At 42.9% G+C, this 21,334-nt stretch overlaps 1 protein-coding gene across 2 annotated transcripts in view; it reads right to left on the reverse strand.

The window, feature by feature from the left end:
* Nucleotides 1–21,334, reverse strand: part of DNAH3 (dynein axonemal heavy chain 3) — a 111,871-nt gene that overhangs the window by 47,287 nt on the left and 43,250 nt on the right. For both annotated transcript variants that reach the window (XM_030578529.1, XM_030578530.1), the window contains 10 exons: nucleotides 21,049–21,163; nucleotides 18,856–18,972; nucleotides 16,611–16,790; nucleotides 15,150–15,286; nucleotides 14,174–14,375; nucleotides 12,672–12,764; nucleotides 12,258–12,368; nucleotides 10,731–10,845; nucleotides 1,754–1,952; nucleotides 472–580 (listed from right to left, as the gene is read on the reverse strand). In XM_030578529.1, the coding sequence (XP_030434389.1) occupies nucleotides 472–580; nucleotides 1,754–1,952; nucleotides 10,731–10,845; nucleotides 12,258–12,368; nucleotides 12,672–12,764; nucleotides 14,174–14,375; nucleotides 15,150–15,286; nucleotides 16,611–16,790; nucleotides 18,856–18,972; nucleotides 21,049–21,163 (1,378 nt within the window). The remainder of the gene's footprint in view (nucleotides 1–471; nucleotides 581–1,753; nucleotides 1,953–10,730; nucleotides 10,846–12,257; nucleotides 12,369–12,671; nucleotides 12,765–14,173; nucleotides 14,376–15,149; nucleotides 15,287–16,610; nucleotides 16,791–18,855; nucleotides 18,973–21,048; nucleotides 21,164–21,334) is intronic.

Raw genomic sequence — 21,334 nt, forward strand, 5'->3', positions numbered from 1 at the left:
CACACAGTTGAGACCCATACAAAGAGAACCTGCATCCACACTGAGTCATTGACTAACCTCTGCGAAAGCTTCCTATACACGGGAACATGGAAAGGGGATTTTAGGTGGGCCAGGATGCAGCATGGCAGTCAGCAGTGGGCCAGGTCTATTAATTGCTCCGGTACCCTGAAGGAGCAGCTGCAGTTTAGGTACATACTGGCTATCGCAGACTGGGGCTGAGGATTCCATTATTCATCCCCATACCTATTGGAAACATTTCATGGAATGCACACAGCCTGTTCAGTCAGGCTGTGTGCTTTTTGCCAGGATTTTGTCCTAATTATAAGCGTTCCATTAGCAATCTCCATAAGTGGATAATAGGTGAAGGGCACCAACACGTTCGTGAGAAAGAACTCCAGAGAAGACCTGCATCTCCAAACATAAAACAACGTGACGCAACAATGCACTGCAACCTTTCATTAATTTTGTTACCTGCTTAGCCAGTGCTTTTGCTAGATCTTTCGTTGTTTCGGTTTTGCCAGTCCCCGCAGGTCCTTCTGGAGCACCACCAAGATTTAGTTTCAAAGCCCCCATTAATGTTCTACATAATGAAAAATAAATAACATATGAATCATAGGCCAGCCCTCAGCAGCTGTAAGTTAGCACAGACCCATAGGCACAGCAATGATTTACACTTGCTAAGGGATCTGGCCCCTGCATTGTTATCAGGAATTCATTTTTTTAATTGGTTGGCCATCTCCACCCACCAAACTGGCATATCCTCAGCATGGACTCCTGGAGTTAGAAGCCATTTCAAACATCCAAAATAAAGGCTCAAATCCAAACATGGTGAAAGTAGGTGCAATATCATTTACTTCACGGTCTGACCTTGGTTTACTATATGTGTTTGTACCTGAGCACATGCATTCAGCGTCTATGTCCTCATGTGCGGGACTCAAGTGTCATGAACAAGTCAGGACAGTTGTAAGCATAAGCCCAAGGCAGAACAGTTAGTAGATGCTAAACCTTTTGATAGGTAGGCTGGAACTGTATCCGTTCAGAGCCACAATGTCAACTACAGCAGTTAGAAAACTGGAGTAGGCTTGATGGGAACCTTGACAAAGAAAATTAATCTTGGAAGTGCTTAAAGAGGATGGAGATTGTTCCTAAAAACCTGAGAATCATCTATCTTCCTTCTATGGGGAATAGCTTGGCAGTGTTCATACTAATATGTTGCTGCCCCTTAAAGAGTAGGTCCATCAAGCACCTTATCTTAGAAGTTCTGGGTCCATGAAGGCCCCCTGAAGTCTTTTCTACACTAGGAAAACAACATGTTGTGAACTGTGTTTTTTTAAATGTTGCTAAGCATGGTTTGTCCTGCTCTATAGTTGCAATTAAATAGAGTTCAGCACCCAGTCAATAGTGGGTAATTTCCCTCATGTCAGCAGGGCCCATAAGTGACACATGCAGCCATATTTATAGCTACTACATCAGCTCCGCCGCAAGACCCACAGACTTCAAGGCAAGAAGGGACCATCATCGACCTAGCTCTGGCCTCTCAGAGAGGTGGATTAACTACATTGATGGAAAAACCCCTTCCAACACTATAGAAAATGTCCACACTGTGGCACTACAGTGGAACATAAAAAAAACAGGGAGGGGAGGAAAGAAAATTAATGATTGAGGCTCTTTTCATTAGCAACTGTTACAATATATATTAAATACAAGTCAGCAGGAAAGTGAATGCTACAGTCATAGAAAATATGAATTTTACCTATAGCATCTATCAGTCAGTGGAGTTATAACCAGACGTAGAGAATTGCCAAGGTACTCATAGCCATATTTGGCTTCTGTCGTAATCATTCGCACCATTACATCTCCTTTTTCCCAGTAATATCTCAACTGAGAAATCCACTGGAAATCATTCTGATCTGTGATTTTGTCCTCAACCAATTTTGCAACCACATCACGAGCTGCAGGAACAGAAACAGCTCATAAAATACCTAATAAACAGTAAGATAACATTTACAGCTGTAGCTCAGCTTTCATTTTTCAAAAGGAAACTGCATCCATTTTGCTTAATGAACCATCTTTATTCAATTGGGCAAAATTCTAGACCCCAGTGCCCAGCATGAGTAGCCAGGCCAGGTGCTGGGGAGCTGTGCAGGGGTGGAGGAGTACAATCACTCTACAAAGGCCATTTAAGACCAGTGGCTGAACAAACCTATATAGGACACTTGCATCCCCCAAATCCAGGAAATATGCAAGGATCTGTGCAGTGATAGGTCTCTTTCACCCCTCCCCCAGTTCACCCATGCCCTGCTGCCCCCTGTAAATGAGAACGCTTGCTCACAGCAGGGCTCTGTACCACACAGGAGTCGTACACCTGCTCCACAGCTCCCTATTCTCCAGCCCCCATTTTTTGCACAACAGAATACCACTGTGGCCTTCTATAGCCACAAAGGAGGAGGCTAGATTTGCCCCTGGACAGAAAACTCTTCCTTTGTTGGCATGTTATCCACAAATTCAAACAGAGCCAACTATATCTGAAAATAAAGGCTCTTGCAAACTCCACTCAATCTGCACTTGGAACTCCTACTGGCATCACATATTATTACATATATACAATCATTAGGTTTCCTTACATTTCTGGGTCTCTGCTAACAAATATACTGCTGAAAAGCAACACTGTATGTCACATAGTCTACTTGCAGGAGTGCGATCAAAGGGTCATAAGAAAGGAGCCTGATGGGGACACCAAGCAGAGAACCCCGGACAGCGCCCACTGCTCCTTGAAGGCGTCAAGGGAGCCAGTGGAACGCAGCCCAGAGGAACTCTGCCCGGATGCGTGAACGGACAGAGGATCGGAAACAAGCCCCACAGTCACAGGACTCTCCATTGGCCAGCCTCCTCTCTCTGGTTGCATAGATGGCCATTATAGCCAGGGCAAGGAGGAGGCTGACCAGGAGGTCCCATGACTTTGTGGGGCCACGGATAGGGAGTGCATAGAGAAGGAGGTGAGGGGAAAACTGCAGCCAGAAATGCAACAGTATATCGGTGAGGAGTCGGTATAGGGGCTGCAACCTGGCTCACTCTAAGTAAACGTGCGCCAGCGTCTCCCTCACGCGGCAGAAGGGACAGGTGTCTGGGGCAGGGGTAAACCGCGCCAAATACACGCCCATGCTCGTGGCCCCATGAAGGAGCTGCCAACTGATATCCCCGGCGGGCCTCGAGACCAGGGTAGAGTATAGGCTGGCCCACCGGGGCTCCTCACCCTCCAGAGGTGGCAGGAGGTCCCGCCACTTTGTGTCGGGGAGGGACACGAGGGTGAGAAAGTGAAGGGTGTGGAGCATAAGCGTGTAGAGATGTGTCCTTGGTGCGGTTTGGAAGCGGACCAGCTGCAGATCGTGCAGCAGGCTTGCAGAGAAGGGGTGGGGGGCCGATCGGGTCCACGGGGCAGGAGCCCGATGAAAAGGTCCGGAGGGCCCGGGGTGGAGGGTGGGCGGGGCATGCCCTCTCGCAGGACCCGGTTGAGGTAGGCCCGAACAGTGGGCGGCAAAGGGGCCTTCACTTCTAGCTTTGCCTAGGGTTAGCAATCAGAAGCACAGTATTTTTTAATGACAGAATCCTATAAATGTACAATTGGAAGGGACATTGAGAGGTCATCTATTCCAGCCCCTTGCATTAAGGCAGGACTAAATAAACCTAGACCATCCCTGACAAGTACCTGTCTAATCTGTTTTTAAAAACCTCCAATGATAGGGATTCCACAACCTCCTTTGGAAGCCTATTCCACTGCTTTATGATGCATAAAATTTGAATTTTTTTCCTAAGATCTAACCTAAATTTCCCTTGCTGTGTATTACTGATTACTTCCTGTCCTACCTTCAGTGGATATGGAGAAAAATTGATCACCATCCTCTTTATAACAGCCCTTAACATATTAGAAGACTCTTATGAGGTCCCTCAGTCTTCTTTTCCCAAGACTAAAGATACCCAGTTTTTTAACTTTCTCTTATAGGTCAGGTTTTCTAAATCTCATCATTTTTTTTGATTTCCTCTAGACTCTCTCCAATTTGTCCATATCTTTCTAAAAGTGGGGCACCCAAAACTGAACATAATAGTCCAGCTGAGGCCTTATCAGTGCCAAGTAAAGCAGGACAATTACCTCCTGTGTCTTAGATATGACACTCTTGACAATACACCCCAGAATGACACTCATCTTTTTTACAACCACATCACATTGTTGACTCAAATTTAATTTGTGATCCACTATAACTCTAATCCCTTTACTGCAGTATTACTGCCTAGCCAGTTATCCCCCATTCTGTAGTTGTGCATTTAATTTTTGCTTCCTAGGTGTTTTTCTGAATTTCATCTTGTTAATTTCAGACCAAGTCCCCAATTTGCCAAGGTAATTTTGAAGCCTAATCCTGTCTTCCAAAAGGCTTGCAGCCTCTCTGAGATTGGTGTCATCCACAGATTTTATAAGCATACTCTCCTCTCCATTATCCAAGTCATTAATGAAAATATTAAATAGTACTGGACCCAGGACAGACCCCTGCGGAACCCCATTATATAAATCCCTCCATACATCCCCCTAGGTTGATAGCAAACCATTGATAACTACCCTTCGAGTATGCTCTTTCAATTAGTTGTATACCCACTTTACAGTAATTTCATCTAGACCAAACTTCCCCAGTTTACTTATGAAAATGTCATGTGGACCTGTGTCAAAAGCCTTACTAAAATCAAGATATTTTATATCTACTACTTTCCTCGCTATCCTGTAGGCTAGTAACCCTATCAAAGAAGAAAATTAGGTTGGTTTGGGACGCTTTGTACTTGATAAATCCATGCTGGCTATTTCTTCTATGCCTGTAATCCTCTCGGTGTTTGCAAATTGATTGTTTAACAATTTGTTCCAGTATCTGTCCAGATATTGACATTAGGTAGACTGGTCTATAATTCCCTAAGTCCTCTTTGTTCCCCTTTTTAAAGACAGTGTGCCCTTTGCTAGTCCTTTGGGACTTCACTCATTCTCTGAGTTCTCAAAAATAATTGCTCATAGTTCCAAGACTGCCTCAGTTAGTTCCTTATGTAACCTCGGGTGAATTCCATCAGGCCATGCCAACTTGAATACGTCTAAATGATTTAAATACTCTTTAACCTGGACTTTCCCTATTTTGGCTTGCGTTCCTTCCCCCTTGTTGTTATATTAATTGCTACGCATCTAGCCATAATTAACCTCCTTAGTGAGAATGAAGCAAAATAGGCATAAACACCTCACCCTTCTTGATGTTTGTTATTAGTTCTCCTTCCTCCACTATGTAGAGAACCTATGCTTTCTCTCGTCTTTCTCTTGATCCTAATGTATTTATAGAACCTCTTCTTATTCTCTTTTATGTCCCTTGCTAGATGTAACTCACCCGGTGCCTCAGGTTTCTGATTTTATCTCTACATGCTTGTGTTATTCTATGATGAAACCAGGTGGGCATGAGTATTGTAAAGTCACACCAAAAGCAGTGCCCGAGGTTACATGCAAGATGTTAGGGACAAAATCCTGACTAAAGGCTGATTCCTTCTATGACCTACAAGCCAGGCAAATCCAGAATTTTTCCCTAAAAGTATGGGGATGTTATAAACTGGCAGAGTTCCGTTAACTTTGGTGATTAAATAGTAATTTTAAGAACCTGATTCTTGTTGCTCTCCATTTCCTTGTATGTAGCAGTAACACAATAAACAAGTTTAGTAGGTCAAAGTTACATTGAGCTGAGTAATTGAAGAGAATTTCAGCAGAGGTTGCAAGCATCCAAGAATAAAGTTACTTAGTTTTTTTCCAACTCAATATAGTCTTAACATTATTTGTTAATTTAAAAAGTGAAGTGATTGCTATTTTACTGTAGGAGATGGTCTAACAACATAAACAGAAATTTTATGGGGTTAAAAGAATATTTTTATAGAAGAACACATAGCACAGAATTGGGCTGCAATCTTTTTCAATTACAGCTGTAATATCACATTTAGCAATACTATATTTCTCAACTGCTGTGCTGCATTTCTTTCTTGGAATCCAGTTCAAATTTATCCTTGATCAAACAGAAAAAAGAAGAATTAGTACCAGCATTTAGGCCAGAATCTCAAAATGGAAAAAAAATGTTCAAAACTGGACAGGCACCATACTATAGAGTTGGTAGACTGAACAGTGAAATAGCAACCAATGATTAACAGCTAAGCCAAGCCACACCTTACTGTTGAACCATGCATGTTGTCACCAGGGATCCTAGTCTTCTGTGATAAAAAAACCCAAAATTCTCCGATAAAAAAAACATAAAAATCCATGTTTTTCCGCAATTAAAATGAAATGCTGAACTTCAGTTTCCCTGTTCCCAGCCACAATATAAAACTAAAGATTTTCTGTAAAAATGCAAATTCCACATTTTTCCATGGCAAGTGTATTTCTGAGATTCCTGGTCATCACTATAATACTTGTTTATAAATATCTATCAATGTATTTATAACTGTAACTTTTCACTGGGACCAGCCTTACCCTTTCTGAGTCCCCTGGGCCAGAGCTCCACTTAGTACAGATGTGAGAGTAGGAGCCATCACGCAGGGCCGGCGCTTCCATTTAGGCGACCTAGGCAATCGCCTAGGGCACCAGGATTATTGGTGGGCGGCATTTTGCCGGAGGGGGCAGCAGGCGGCTCCAGTGCAGCTGCCGCAGTAGTGCCTGCGGAGGGTCCACTGGTCCGCGGCTCCAGTGGAACTGCCGTAGTCATGCCTGCGGACGGTCGGCTGCTCCCGTGGCTCCAGTGGACCACCCGCAACCACTGCGGTAGCTCCACTGGAGCCGCGGACCAGCGGACCCTCTGCAGGCACGACTGCGGCAGCTCCTCCGGAGCCGCGGGACCAGGGCGAGGGGCGGTGAAATTGCTGTGCACTTTGGGCGCTAAAACCCCTAGCGCCGGTCCTGCCATCAGGGAGCCAGTTGCAGCTCCCTTATTCTGCACTACCTAAGGAGATGCTCTGACATATGCTGGTGAAGGATGGGTGTAGCAGAGTTCTACTCCAGCATACCCTCTCCCAGCCCCCATAGGGCGACCTCCTTTTCCCTACACCAGAGGTAGGAGGGCAACTAGTATAGAAGGCAGCTATGCTGCTTCCGCCAGTCTGACACCAGTGGAGAATTCCCACATGCAAAGGGAATTCTCAACTGGACACCTCCGGACAGAATACAACCACTCTGCTCCACTTGAATAGTGCATAGTAGCACACTGGACTGGAAAATCCAACCCACTGTTCTCCCTGAAGCTGAGTTGCCTCCCGATTCAGCAGGGTCGGCTTTATGAACTGCAGGGCCCGATTCGAATACCCGGCGGCGGACTGGGGCTTCAGCAGCACTTCGACGGCGGGGGGCCTACTCTGGGTCTTCCGTGGCACCAAAAGACCCCCCACCACTGAAATGCCACCATAGACCTGGAGCGGATACACACACACACACACACACACACAGAGCCACTGCCGAAATGCTGCCGAAGGCCCAGAGTGGACCGGGTGAGTAAAAAAAATTTAAAAAATTAAAAAGGTGCCTAAGGCATGGGGCCCTCTTAGGCGTGGGTGTGGGGCCCTCTTAGGCACAGGGCCCTCTTAGGCGCGGGGCCCAATTCTGGGGAATCGGCCTAAAGCCGGCCCCCATCAGTTCTGGTGCTGGAAGGGGAAGGGAGATTGGTCTAAGAAAGAGGGGAGCCATTTAGGGGGGATATGGTAGGGCTCTAGGCCCCCCACCCCCCGAGTTTTGTGGGGGAGGTCTACTCATCCTAGCTCCAGACTGAGCGTGATATGTGATGAGTTCGGAAGCTGGGAGCAGCAAAGCCTTTGTGGCAGGGAGTTTGTTTATAAACAGAGGCAAGGTGATTAAGATAACAAAAGGCTTATCATTAAAGTAAATTAAGGATTGTTTGATGATCCTGAAAGAACTGCCAGGCACTTCAGTTAAAAAATAGGAAACAAAGGGTAGAAATAAAAGGTGAGAATGGAGAGAGGTAAATAGTGGTGTCCCTCAGGGGTCTGTACTGGGACTCATAGATTCATAGACTCTAGGACTGGAAGGGACCTCGAGAGATCATCAAGTCCAGTCCCCTGCCCTCATGGCAGGACCAAATACTGTCTAGACCATCCCTAATAGATATTTATCTAACCTACTCTTAAATATCTCCAGAGATGGAGATTCCACAACTTCCCTAGGCAATCTATTCCAGTGTTTAACTACCCTGACAGTTAGGAACTTTTTCCTAATGTCCAACCTGAATCTCCCTTGCTGCAGTTTAAGTCCATTGCTTCTTGTTCTATCATTGGAGCCTAAGGTGAACAAGTTTTCTCCCTCCTCCTGATGACACCCTTTTAGATACCTGAAAACTGCTATCAGGTCCCCTCTCAGTCTTCTCTTTTCCAAACTAAACAAACCCAATTCCTTCAGCCTTCCTTCATAGGTCATGTTCTCAAGACCTTTAATCATTCTTGTTGCTCTTCTCTGGACCCTCTCCAATTTTTCCACATCTTTCTTGAAATGCGGTGCCCAGAACTGGACACAATACTCCAGTTGAGGCCAAACCAGCGCAGAGTAAAGCGGAAGAATGACTTCTCGTGTCTTGTTTACAACACACCTGCTAATGCATCCCAGAATCACATTTGCTTTTTTTGCAACAGTATCACACTGTTGACTCATATTAAGCTTGTGGTCTACTATGACCCCTAGATCTCTTTCTGCCATACTCCTTCCTAGACAGTCTCTTCCCATTCTGTATGTTGAATAGGACCAGTCCTATTCAACATAGTCATATATGATCTGGAAAAAGGGGTACTCAGTGATGTGGTAAAATTGCAAATAATACAAAATTACTCAAAATAGTTAAGTCCAAAGCAGATGCCAAAGAATTACAAAGGGATCTCACAAAACTGGGTTAGTGGGCAACAAAACGGCAGAAGAAATTCACTGTTGATAAATGCAAAGTAATGTACTTGGCAAAATATAATCCCAACTACACATATACAATGATGGGGTCCAAATTAGCTGAACCCATCAATAAAAGATCTTGGAGTCATTGTGAATAGTTCTCTGAAAACATCTGCTCAATGTGCAGCTGCAATTTAAAAAATCAAATAAAATATTGGAAATAATTAGAAAAGGGACAGATAATAAGAAAAAAATATCATATTACCTCTATATAAATCTACAATGCACCAACATATTGAATAGAGCGTGAAGATTTGGTCACCCCATCACCCCACCCATCTCAAAAAAGATATATTGGATTTGAAAAGGTACAGAGAAGGGCAACAGAAACAATTAGGGGTATAGAAACACCTTCTGTATAAGGATAGATTAAAAAGACTGGGACTTCTCAGCTTGGAAAAGAGATGACTAAGGCGGGGATATGATAGAGGTTTATAAAATCATGACTATTGTGGATAAAGTAAAAAAGGAAGTGTTATTTACTCTTTCACATAACACAAGAACTAGGGGTCACCAAAAGAAATTAATAGGCAACAGATTTAAAACAAACAAAAAAAAGTATTTCTTCACAGTCAACGTGTAGAACTCTTTGCCAGGGGATGTTGTGAAGGCCAAAACTGTAATAGGGTTCCAATAAGAACTAGATTAGTTCATGGAGCATAGGTCCAGCAATGGCTATTAGCCAGCGTGGCCAGGGATCCAATACCATGTTGTGCGTGTCCCTCGCCTCTGTTTTCCAGAAGCTGGGAGTGGGCAACAGGGCAACTTGATGATTACCTGTTCTGTTCATTTCCCCCAGGACACCTGGCATTGGCCACTGCTGGAAGACCAAATACTGGGTTAGATGGACCATTGGTCTTACCCAATATGGCCATTCTGATGTTCTTATATAGAACCCAGATGTATCTGCTCCCCATTGTTTCCCACTAGACCAGTGGGTCTCAAACTTTTTTACCAGCAACCCCTTTCACACAGCAAGCCTCTGAGCGGGCCCCCCTAATAAATTAAACACACTTTTTAATATATTGAACACCATTATAAATGCTGGAGGCAAGCGGGGTTTGGGGTTGAGGTTGACAGCTCGTGACCCACCATGTAATAACCTCACAACCCCCTCAGGGGTCCCAACCCCCAGTTTGAGAACCCCCATTCTCCTCTCAGAGCTGGGATAGGACCCAGCAGTCCTGATGGGGTCTCTCTCTCCACAGAGTTAGTAATAAAGTAAGAATATACATTAACATTTTAAACCTAACCAATGTCCCTTAAGTGACTTGCCACAAGATGTCAGAACATGTTATTAGAGCTGAGTGGGTTTAATATTTATTTAATTTTCTTTCTCTTATAAAGGAATTAGATACAGGGCTCCTATCAGCTAATTGCAAAGTTATCTGCCAAAAAACTAGAATTTTCAAGTGCCTAAGTAGCCCCAGGAATCACGGTTAAAGTTGCCCCTCCCTACCAAAATCTGAAATGGCAACTCCTGCTAAGAGGCACTGAAATTAGGCATCCCATAAAGTTTGCTCAAGCTACATGCTCAAACCATTAGTTATCTTGCTTATGCTTAAGGCTGGCATTTACAACTAGCTTTTGTCTCGTGAATTAGCAGATGAAAATAATTAATAGAATCCTTTAGCTTGGGGAAGCATCTCAGCTGCCTGTTGCAGATAATTTGCCATAGTTAATGGTAACAGTTCTGCCTGGAATGTAATGAGAGAGGTAATAATCATGCATTTACCGTGCACATCAATGACAGTGAGAGCCCCAAGAGTCAGACGGGCACCGCTGGACAACTGTCCTCTCACTAACTGAACAATTTCTCCAATTTGTAGGTTGCTCTTCTCCAAGAATTCCTGTTACGGAAAGAAATGTGAATATTAATGGCAAGTTGTAGCAAATAGCTCCTAAACTCCCAGGACAGTCATTAGAACAAACTCTTCCAACAAAATGAGGCAGTTCAGTAATGTCTTCCTGGCACTATGCAAACATTTAAGAGTCTCCTTCATATACTGCTGTTTTATTTCATCATAACTACTCAGAAGGGTTTTGTAGTCTGAAATGGAAGCCTTTTATTTCTCCCTAAATCAAATGCAAGGTCTCTGTACCAGGAGATATGGATGCTCTCTCTATTGTCTAAAGATGGATTAAATGTTTTGTAATAAATAGTTATTCAGCAAATGTAATATTGTCCTGAATTTACTCTTTATTTTAAATTATTTTTCCCAAGTTTCTACTAATAATTTTGATCCATGGATCACTGATGATAATTTTTTTGCAAGCATTTTAAATTCAGCCTATTTTGACTGGGCACATGGGTTCAGATCCTCCGCTGCAGTAAATCAGCATAGCTTAACTGAATCCAAGGAATTTTGTATGTCCTGAGTGGATAAGTACAAGCATCAGAATCTGGTTTCTGCTGCAGTAACTATTTTAAAATGTTCTGTTTTCAGGAAAATCCCTGCCAGTAGACTCATTTGCCAGGGCAGCTCCAGAACGTGAACAAAGAATGTTGCAGTATTCACTCAACTCTACTAGGGTCCAATCAAAAGCCCATTAAAGTTAACAGGAGGTCTTTCCATTATTTAGTGTGCTTTAGATCAGTTCCCAATGGGGTAATACATAAGACCATGGGATGATGGATGAATTGCAAACACTTGTGGGAAGAATAACATTCAACTACCAAACATAGCTGATGCATCTTTATTCTACAGAGAAGCTAGCAGCCACAAGAGCTGTGTAATCACCTGTTCCTGCAAACAGCTACTCCTGTGTGTAGTTCCCATGAGACTAGGCATATACGCATACTAGCAGGGTAAGCATACATAGAGGAGTAACTATTTATAAGATCTGGTCATAGTTTGCAACTTTTGTTTGATTTTTCAATTCACAGTTGCAAAGCTCTATGACACAAGAATAAGAGTCCACAACTTGCTTCAGCGGAGTCACTCCTGATTTACACCAGGGTAAGTGAAATCAAAATCCATGTCCATAATGATAGAGAAATAGTTGCTGCTGAGATGTAAGACAAATATACAACATGACTGAATGCAAAGTGAAAACAGAAAACAAAGCAGACAAATGACAAAAGTGAATAGCAAGAAAAGTGGAAAAAGCAAAGCACTCTGAGTTAAATTCTGCCATGATTTAACTTAAATAGAAAAGTCAAAATTTATGCTTTCAGAAATGCATGTCACTTTGTTAGAGTTCTTCGTAATATCATAATTTAGTCTCTGGTTAATTGAAAGAATTTACAAGAAAACCTTACAGGTAAAGTTCCTGATTGCATAGCTTCAGACACTTCCTTTGTCCAGTAGATGGATGAAACACAAATAACCACCTGTCCAGGCCACTGAAGTACCCACTTATTTCGGGGAACCTTTAAAAAAAAATCACACTTGAAAATGATGTGTATGCACTAGGCTTTGTCAATTATAAAATCTATTTTCCCTAATGCTTTTAAATCTGATTTATAAAATAAACAGCACTCAGCACTGAGAACTTCATTAATTTTCTTGCAAGGAAATTAGATATGAGACTTTTAATGGATGCTGCTGAATTGGCACAGCAGGATTCTACTTAGTGTAAAACCTAACATTGTGGTAAAGGGGAGTTTGGGCCCTGTACACGTGCAGATTACTTTATGCTGTAATGTATTGATACAGAAGAGATGAATAATTACTTGAACATATCCTCCAATGCCATCTTGAATAACTTGTCTTATGCTGGCCAACATCATTTCCTCTACTTGCAAAAGCCATTTCTCTACCATGCCCTTAAAACAAGAAAAAGAGAGCAGATTTGCGATTAAATGGCATTTAAAGGGCAAATTTTACTCTGGAATAAACCTTTGACTATATTAGGCTTAAAGCACAAAGGCTGACTCATGCCTTTTTCTGCTCTGGTGGGTAAGGAAGAAAATGGGTGGACAGCCTCCAAATAGATGCACAAGCACTAGTGTACACAATGAAGGCATGACTGCAGCATAACAGTCCATACAGACAAATAAGCCATGTGAACTGCATGAGCAGTGCATCTGAAGGGGCAGCATGGTGGCCATACATCCAGGTAGTGTAAATGCAGCTCTGGGAGGTCAATGCAACATGGCCACAATACCAGTGAACACATTGTTCCTGAAAGATGTGATCTAAAGGTTGTTACATAAAATATCCCCTATCTTTCACAACCCCTCCTTTTACCCCCATTCATGGCTGCCACATCGGAATTCACCTCCATACAATTTAGTGGGGCATGGCCGAGGAGAGGCAGAGGAATCAGCCACTCATTATGGAAAGTTTCTACAAAACCTACAGATGTATAGATTGTAAGGCCAGAAGAGACCATTAGATCATCTAGTCCTACCTCCAGTCCTAGACAACACAGGTCAGGGAATTTCATCCATCTAATTCATATTATAACAGCACACCTTATTACATAGTTTATAGTGTAAGTTACTGTTGCTCTTGGCAACAACAGTAACTCCTCTCAGTTTATCACCTCCCGCCATTCCTAAACGGGCTGTGGCCACACACGCAGATGAGAAGAGCAGCTAATGACAAGGCATCTCTTTGAGCCACACTACTATTGTTGTGGGGAAGGCACAGCCATGATGAGGGATAGTCTTAGATCCACAAGGCTTTCCCCATGTTTTCATGCCATTCTCCACACTGGCTGTGCCTCCCTCCTGTTTCACTTAGGACTTAGCCTTTTGCCACCCCTACTCCCCAAGGGACAATGCAGCAGAGCAATAGTGTGCTCTGTACTCTGGCCTCATGTGTGGCTTCCTGCCCTGAGGAAGACACAGTGTTTCTTCAACTTGTTACATGCTGCTACCTCCACTATGCCACCTTTTGACCAAAAGGCTAGGCGGTAATCCTATACTAGTACCTTTAATATTTTCATTCATTCCTTGTTTCATCTGTAATGTGGTATCTTAGTTATGTTCTAAGGGCCAAATTGTTAAAGGTATTTAGATGCTTGAAGATGCAGATAGGCACCTACAGAATTTTCAACACCGCCCAAGTGCCTAACTTCATTTTAAAACTCCCAGTAGGCACCTATCTGCATTTTTAGATAACTAAATACCTTTAAAAATCTGGTCTTAGTATTTTAAAACTCATTTCCCCAAAAGCACATCCTTTACCATCAGCTATTCATGTAATGTCATAAGAGAAAAAAAATTACTTTTGCTTTCACTGGGTAGATTTTCTGTATGAAAGGAACAGTTTCTTTCTCTGAACTGATCATTCCTGTGATCTCCAGATCTTCTGTAAACTCTAATTTAGAGATTCCCTCAAAACACTTCTTTAAATGTGGCTGTACTCGAAGGGGATCTTTGGTTTCTGACAAAATCTCAAGCAGCTCATCATTAGACAGGAAAAAGAACCTATTGAAAAGACAATGCACATGCAGTTTTCAGACATGAAACTCATCATCTGAGAAGCTATTATATGCCAGGAGTGTGGATTTTCTCTAACTCTTGAAGTAAGAAAGACTTATCACAAAAGGGAAGTTACCTGCTCTGATTTGGGGAATGCACTATTCTCAAGAACTTCTGGGTTCATGTGAATCTTTTATCATTGGACATAAAAGTTTTAAAAGTTATAAAACTGTTACACCTTTTTACATGCCGGTTGTCACATTGATCCCCTTATGCAAAACAGAGAGGAGAAAGAAATCTAATCAGGTTTGGGGGACAGCCATGCACACTGTAAAGGTAGCACATAGCTTGTTCTCCACCATCACCTAGTCATCTTTAGACCCTCTGGGGCAATTACCTGGGACATCACCTCCGTGCAGCTGAGTAGGGCATGGCTTAGTGTGTGATAGGCGGTGGCGAGGGGTGTGTAATCAACTGCTGAAGATGGCATGTTCCCCTGAAAATACACTGTAACTGATGATGTATTTTCCACTGCAAGTTCCTGCTGCACTAAGACACCTTTGCCTCCCTACCCCCTCAAATCTTGGGCCAAGCATAGCTCAGCTGGATCAGGGTTACATTTCTAGAAAGGGAAATAGGTTGTCATTTTTTGTTGAATTGAACTGTGTTCTGTGACAACTAGAAGTCACTCAACTCAATAAAAATTATTTCAGACAAAGAGAGCATTAGAATCTTTTTATGGTTCTTACTGCTCTAAGTTGAACCTGTTAATCAATTTACCGTGAGAAAAATAATCTTTTCTTCTCCAAGTAAGTATTCAGCCCCTTCTGGATATCATCTAAGAGAACATTTGCTTCCTGAAGCCTCTCCAACATCCTGGGTTGCTCAGTTGCTACAAGTACCCTGGTGTCTTTCACCTTTATAAAAAGAAAGTGTAGAAATGGCTAAAAAGTTCACATTTGGTCTGTCAGTTTGTTTCATTTTATTTTTATTTCATGACAACGAAGGCTACAGAATATGTTACAGAGCATGGAAAGTTAGAAACTGTTTTGTTGAATGTCCTCACATGAGGAAAATATATATGCAGTATTTGACAGTTATTGCTGTTTAAGACCATTGCTTTGTCCAGATAAAACAGTACCAACAGTATTGCAACCTGTGAAAAAATGTGCAGGATCACATCCATAGGTATACTGATTTGGAGAGAAAATTGCTATTTCTATGGATATTCACCTGTGCCTTGGGCTTGCAGCACTCACAGATTCATAGACATTAAGGTCAGAAGAAACCATTGTGATCATCTAGTTTGACCTCCTGCACATTGCAGGCCACAGAACCTCACTCACTCCTGAAACAGACCCCTAGCCTCCGGATGAGTTACTGAAGTCCTCAAATCATGGTTTAAAGACTTCAAGTTACAGAAAATTCACCATTTACAGTACAAGTGACACATGCTCCACGCTGCAGAGGAAGGTGAAAAATTCCCAGGATCTCAGCCAATCTGACCTGGGGAAAATTCCTTCCTGACCCCAGATATGGCTATCAGTTAGACCCTGAGCATGTGGGCAAGACACACCAGGCAGAGACCTTGGAAAGAATTCTCTGTAGTAACTCAGAGCCCTCCCCATCTAGTGTCCTGTCTCCAGCAATTGGTGATTTGTGCTACTGGCGGTTGCCAATGGACCATATACCATCGTAGGCAGTCCCATCATATCATCCCCTCCATAAACTTATCAAGTTCAATCTTGAAGCCAGTTAGGTTTTTTTGCCCTCACTGTTTCCCTTGGAAAGCTGTTTCAGAACTTCACTCCTCTGATGGTTAGAAACATTTGCCTAATGTCAAGCCTAAGGATAGCCAGTTTACAGTCATTTGTTCATTCACAAACAGGAGTACAGTGCAAGTCCTATGAAATGCATCTGTAGCACCCTACATTTATCTTCTTCTGTACCTTCTCAGAGTTGTGTTTGCTCTCTATTACTCTCCTTTCAATGTGAAAAGATCAGCTGTAATTTATTCTGTGATGTCTACATTCTACAGAAATCTCAAAAGGGTAGATAATCTTACCTACAATTTTTCCTAAAAGACTAGGCATTAACATTGTTTTGGACTCTGTGTTCTATGTTCCAATGACCGAAATCTGAGTCTCTGACTCTGGATAAGCAGACAAATTATCTTACTTAAAACTAATTTGATGAAATATAAATAAATATATTTTCACTTTATTAAATGCAAATACTCACTGTTTGTATCATAATGTCTTTCCAGTAAGCGTCTACTATTCCAAACTTTCTGCCCTCTTCTGGCATTTGAGCTATAATATCTTCTGAACTAAAAATTGGTTCCAGGTAAAGCCATGTGGCTTGACATTTTAACCAGCTATCTAAAATATCTTGCACTGAAACAAGCTTCTCTTCCCATGCCTGTAAACAGAACATTTAACACATATGGTCTGCAAACAATGGTTTTAAATTGTACGCTGAGTAGCAGAATAAACAGAGGGTAAAATATCAGATAATTACTTATTTTAATGCAACATTTCCAGTTACAGTTCTCTGTTATCAGTATATGTTAGATTGAAAACAAACCACCCTAAGAGCTTTTCCTATAATATTATACTCTTGCCTGAAAGAACTACTTAAAAAACAAACAAAAAAAAATCAGGGACTGATCATGCATCTTTCATTCATGGGTTTATTACTTATTCACATGAGCAGTCCCACTGGCACTACTTGTGTGAAGAACTACTCATGTAAGTAAGGTCACAAGATTGGACTTTTTGTCTGTTTGACTGTAAATTAGTTCATTTCAGGAGATAAACACCACCGTTTCAAAACTCTGGATGAAAGCATTGTTCTTAGTCATGAGTGACTGCCTCTGGACATGTTCAGAGATACTCTCTATAAATGGACTCTTTTTGGTTGTACAACATACCTCTGTTTTTACCCTTATTAGGTAGCCAAGTTAAAGTTTAGTCAAATCCTTTAAGCAGCAAATACCGCACATTTACAAAAAGAACTCAACAGTCACATCAAAGGAGGCATATGAGTTTTCCAGGGCAATCTTTTGGATACTGTATTTCCAATAAAAGATGGTCCAACAAAAGATACTATTTCACCCATCTTGTCTCTCTCATATCCTGGGACCAGCATGGCTATGACAACATCGCAAACTACAATGATATTGTAACTTAAGGACTAAAATCCCTTTGTTTGTTGCAAAAATAATCAGTCTCTTGCATCCGATAAAACCCCTGAAATAATTTTGACAATGAAATGACACAAGCCATGTGGGCAGAGTAGCACATTATTTTACACCCTCAAAATTAGTCTTTATTAAAAAAAAACAATGATGTGATTTAAAAAGAATGGAGAAACACAGAGATCTTCTGAACTTCACTCCAGACACACAATAAATATCTGAATATTCATTAACTTTGACTCAATATTATACTGCTGACAGCCAAATTGTTCATTGAAGTCAATGGGTGCATTGCCTGAATAAAAAGAGGAGGACTGGGCCCTCTTTCCTTGCCAAACCCTCTCACAGATCCCTTTGTAAGGGATATGCCAGGTATGTATTATAGGAAGAGGTGTAGCCAGCCTGTATTGTGTTTCAGTAAATGCCAGCTGCCATACAGCCCGTTGGGAACTGTTACAGGTGGCTATAAAATGAAGTAGCATTTGCTCCCACTACCCTCAGCTCTTGATAGATCAGGACCAATGTCCTAAGGAATGGATGGAATTAAGGGTTTAGAAGTGTTGACAAGTCATGACAATTAGGTTAAAAAAGCCTCCAAATCATCATCAAATATTGATGGGAAAAGTCTGTTTTCTGTGGAAGCTTCCTTTAGGGAAATCATTATATTTAACTCCTCTTTCCATCAATGAATTACTTGTAGGAAGGCTTTGTTTCATCAAAACAACAAGGAGTCTGGTGGCACCTTAAAGACTAACAGATTTATTTGGGCATCCCCAAATAAATGTTAGTCTTTAAGGTGCCACCAGATTCCTTGTTGTTTTTGTTGATACAGACTAACATGGCTACCTCCTGAAATTTGTTTCATTAGCTTACCATGAAATCATATCTGTATGGACTGGCGGACCAACAGCTAGAATGACTTTGAAAATCTTATGGTAATGCTAAAAGATTATAAATATATTATTTCTCACAAATGACAGAACTGTATCTCATCACACAACTTAGCAGAATTTGTTTAAAGCAACTGACCTATTCCCAAAAAACATGCACCAAATGGCTTGTCTATGCAATTACAGTTTCCTTCAGCGTAGTGGCACGCTCTGCATATGCTTCTTTGGAAACCAGTAGCTCAGTGCTCTTTGAAAATATAATATGAATATTTGAGTTCTTTAGAAACAGCTCAAGTTTATATTTTAACATCTTCTCATGCCAAAATACCACAAAGCACTTGAGAAAAAGGTGTATTATGAGAGACATATTAACTCAATCAAACCAGCTTCCTCTTACCCGGCATTCAGTTTCTATCGGTTTGATGAACGGAGAGCCGCACATTGTCTGTGTTTTAACAATGTGATCATCGAGCAAAAGCTGGATATCATCAATTGCTGACAGGATACTGGTATTCTGTAAACATATCAGACTTTGTTAAGGCAAATGACATTATTCTGATTCATTGATCTCAAACTATTTTACTCCTAAAAATTTAACCTGTAATTTCCTGTCTCTCTAAGGTATGGTGGAAGCAAATGAGCGCTTGTAACATATCAGAAGAGATGGAATGTATCTCTGCTGTATGCCTCCATTTCCAAAATGTCCACAGAGACTCTACCTTAGCTGGGAAAGAAGGATGGTCCAGTGATTGGGGTGTAAGCCTGGGACTCAGAAAGATTTGGATTCTGTTCCCTGCTCTACCATAGACTTCCTTTGCATCCTTGAGCAAGTCACTTAATCTCTCTTTGCCTCAGTTCCCCATCCATAAAATAGGGATAACACCACTTCCCTACCTCCTAAGGATGCTATGAGGATAAATATGTCAAAGACTATGAAATGCTCAGATACTATGATATTGAAGGCCATATAAGTACCTAAAATAGATAGTCTGGTAACTTCACATGGTCTGTTGGGCCTGATTCTCCTCCTCTCAGTTAGTTATACCATTGTAAATCAGGAATAATTCCACTATTTTGCTGAATCAGTGTGAGACAGACTACATCTAAAATTTTGCAGCGCTGGTTGTTACAGCTGTATTAGTACAGCTGTATAGGGCCAGCGCTGCAGAGTGGCCACACTTACAGCAACCAGCGCTGCAAGTGGTGTTAGATGTGGCCACACTGCAGCGCTGTTGGGCGGCTTCAATGGGGGTTCGGGGAACGAGAGAGCAAACCGGGAAAGGAGACCAGCTTCGCCGCGGTTTGCTCTCGCGTTCCCCGAACCACCCAGCAAACCGCAGGGAAGGAGACCTGCTTGTTCGGGGAACGCGAGAGCAAACCGGGAAAGGAGACCAGCTTCGCTGCGGTTTGCTCTCGCGTTCCCCGAACCACCCTGAAAACCGCAGGGAAGGAGACCTGCTTGCTCGGGGGTTCGGGGAACGCGAGAGCAAACCGGGAAAGGAGACCAGCTTCGCCGCGGTTTGCTCTCGCGTTCCCCGAACCACCCGGCAAACCGCAGGGAAGGAGACCTGCTTGCTCGGGGGTTCGGGGAACGAGAGAGCAAACCGGGAAAGGAGACCAGCTTCGCCGCGGTTTGCTCTCGCGTTCCCCGAACCACCCTGCAAACCGCAGGGAAGGAGACCTGCTTGTTCAGGGTTCCGGGAACGAGAGAGCAAACCGGGAAAGGAGACCAGCTTCGCCGCGGTTTGCTCTCGCGTTCCCCGAACCACCCTGCAAACCGCAGGGAAGGAGACCTGCTTGCTCGGGGGTTCGGGGAACGAGAGAGCAAACCGGGAAAGGAGACCAGCTTCGCCGCGGTTTGCTCTCGCGTTCCCCGAACCACCCTGCAAACCGCAGGGAAGGAGACCTGCTTGTTCGGGGAACGCGAGAGCAAACCGGGAAAGGAGACCAGCTTCGCCGCGGTTTGCTCTCGCGTTCCCCGAACCACACAGCAAACCGCAGGGAAGGAGACCTGCTTGTTCGGGGAACGCGAGAGCAAACCGGGAAAGGAGACCAGCTTCGCCGCGGTTTGCTCTCGCGTTCCCCGAACCACCCAGCAAACCGCAGGGAAGGAGACCTGCTTGTTCGGGGAACGCGAGAGCAAACCGGGAAAGGAGACCAGCTTCGCCGCGGTTTGCTCTCGCGTTCCCGGAACCACCCAGCAAACCGCAGGGAAGGAGACCTGCTTGCTCGGGGTTCGGGGAACGCGAGAGCAAGCCGGGGAAGGAGACCAGCTTGATTACCAGAGGCTTCCTCAGGTATGCTGGGATACCTGCTTATTCCACGGAGGTCAAGAAAAGCGCTGGTAAGTGTCTATACTTGATTACCAGCGCTGGATCACCAGCGCTGGATCCTCTACACCCGAGACAAAACGGGAGTACGGCCAGCGCTGCAAACAGGGAGTTGCAGCGCTGGTGGTGCCCTGCAGATGTGTACACCTCCTAAGTTGCAGCGCTGTAACTCCCTCACCAGCGCTGCAACTTTCTGATGTAGACAAGCCCTCAGACCCATTCTCCTTAACAACACATTTTTTAGTTTGATGTATACTCACAGTGTCCCTGTACTTCACAAAACTGAAGCTTATATTGGCCCATTCTGATTTCATTTTGTCCATGGATTTCTCTAGGGAATATTCTTTACTGGCTGCTGCTCCAATAGGCTCCAGTCTAGATTAAAATGAAATTTGGTTTAGCTACATCACAAAAAAAACTCAACACTCTAAAGATAAAAAGGAAAAGATTTTGAATAAATAAATAAATATAATTTAGAGAAGTGATACTCAGACTGAAACTCATGAGTTACAAGCGGCTCATTAATGTGTCTCCTGTGGCTCTTTG

Source organism: Gopherus evgoodei, chromosome 10 (assembly GCF_007399415.2).
Source record: "Gopherus evgoodei ecotype Sinaloan lineage chromosome 10, rGopEvg1_v1.p, whole genome shotgun sequence".
Lineage (NCBI taxonomy): Eukaryota > Metazoa > Chordata > Testudines > Testudinidae > Gopherus > Gopherus evgoodei.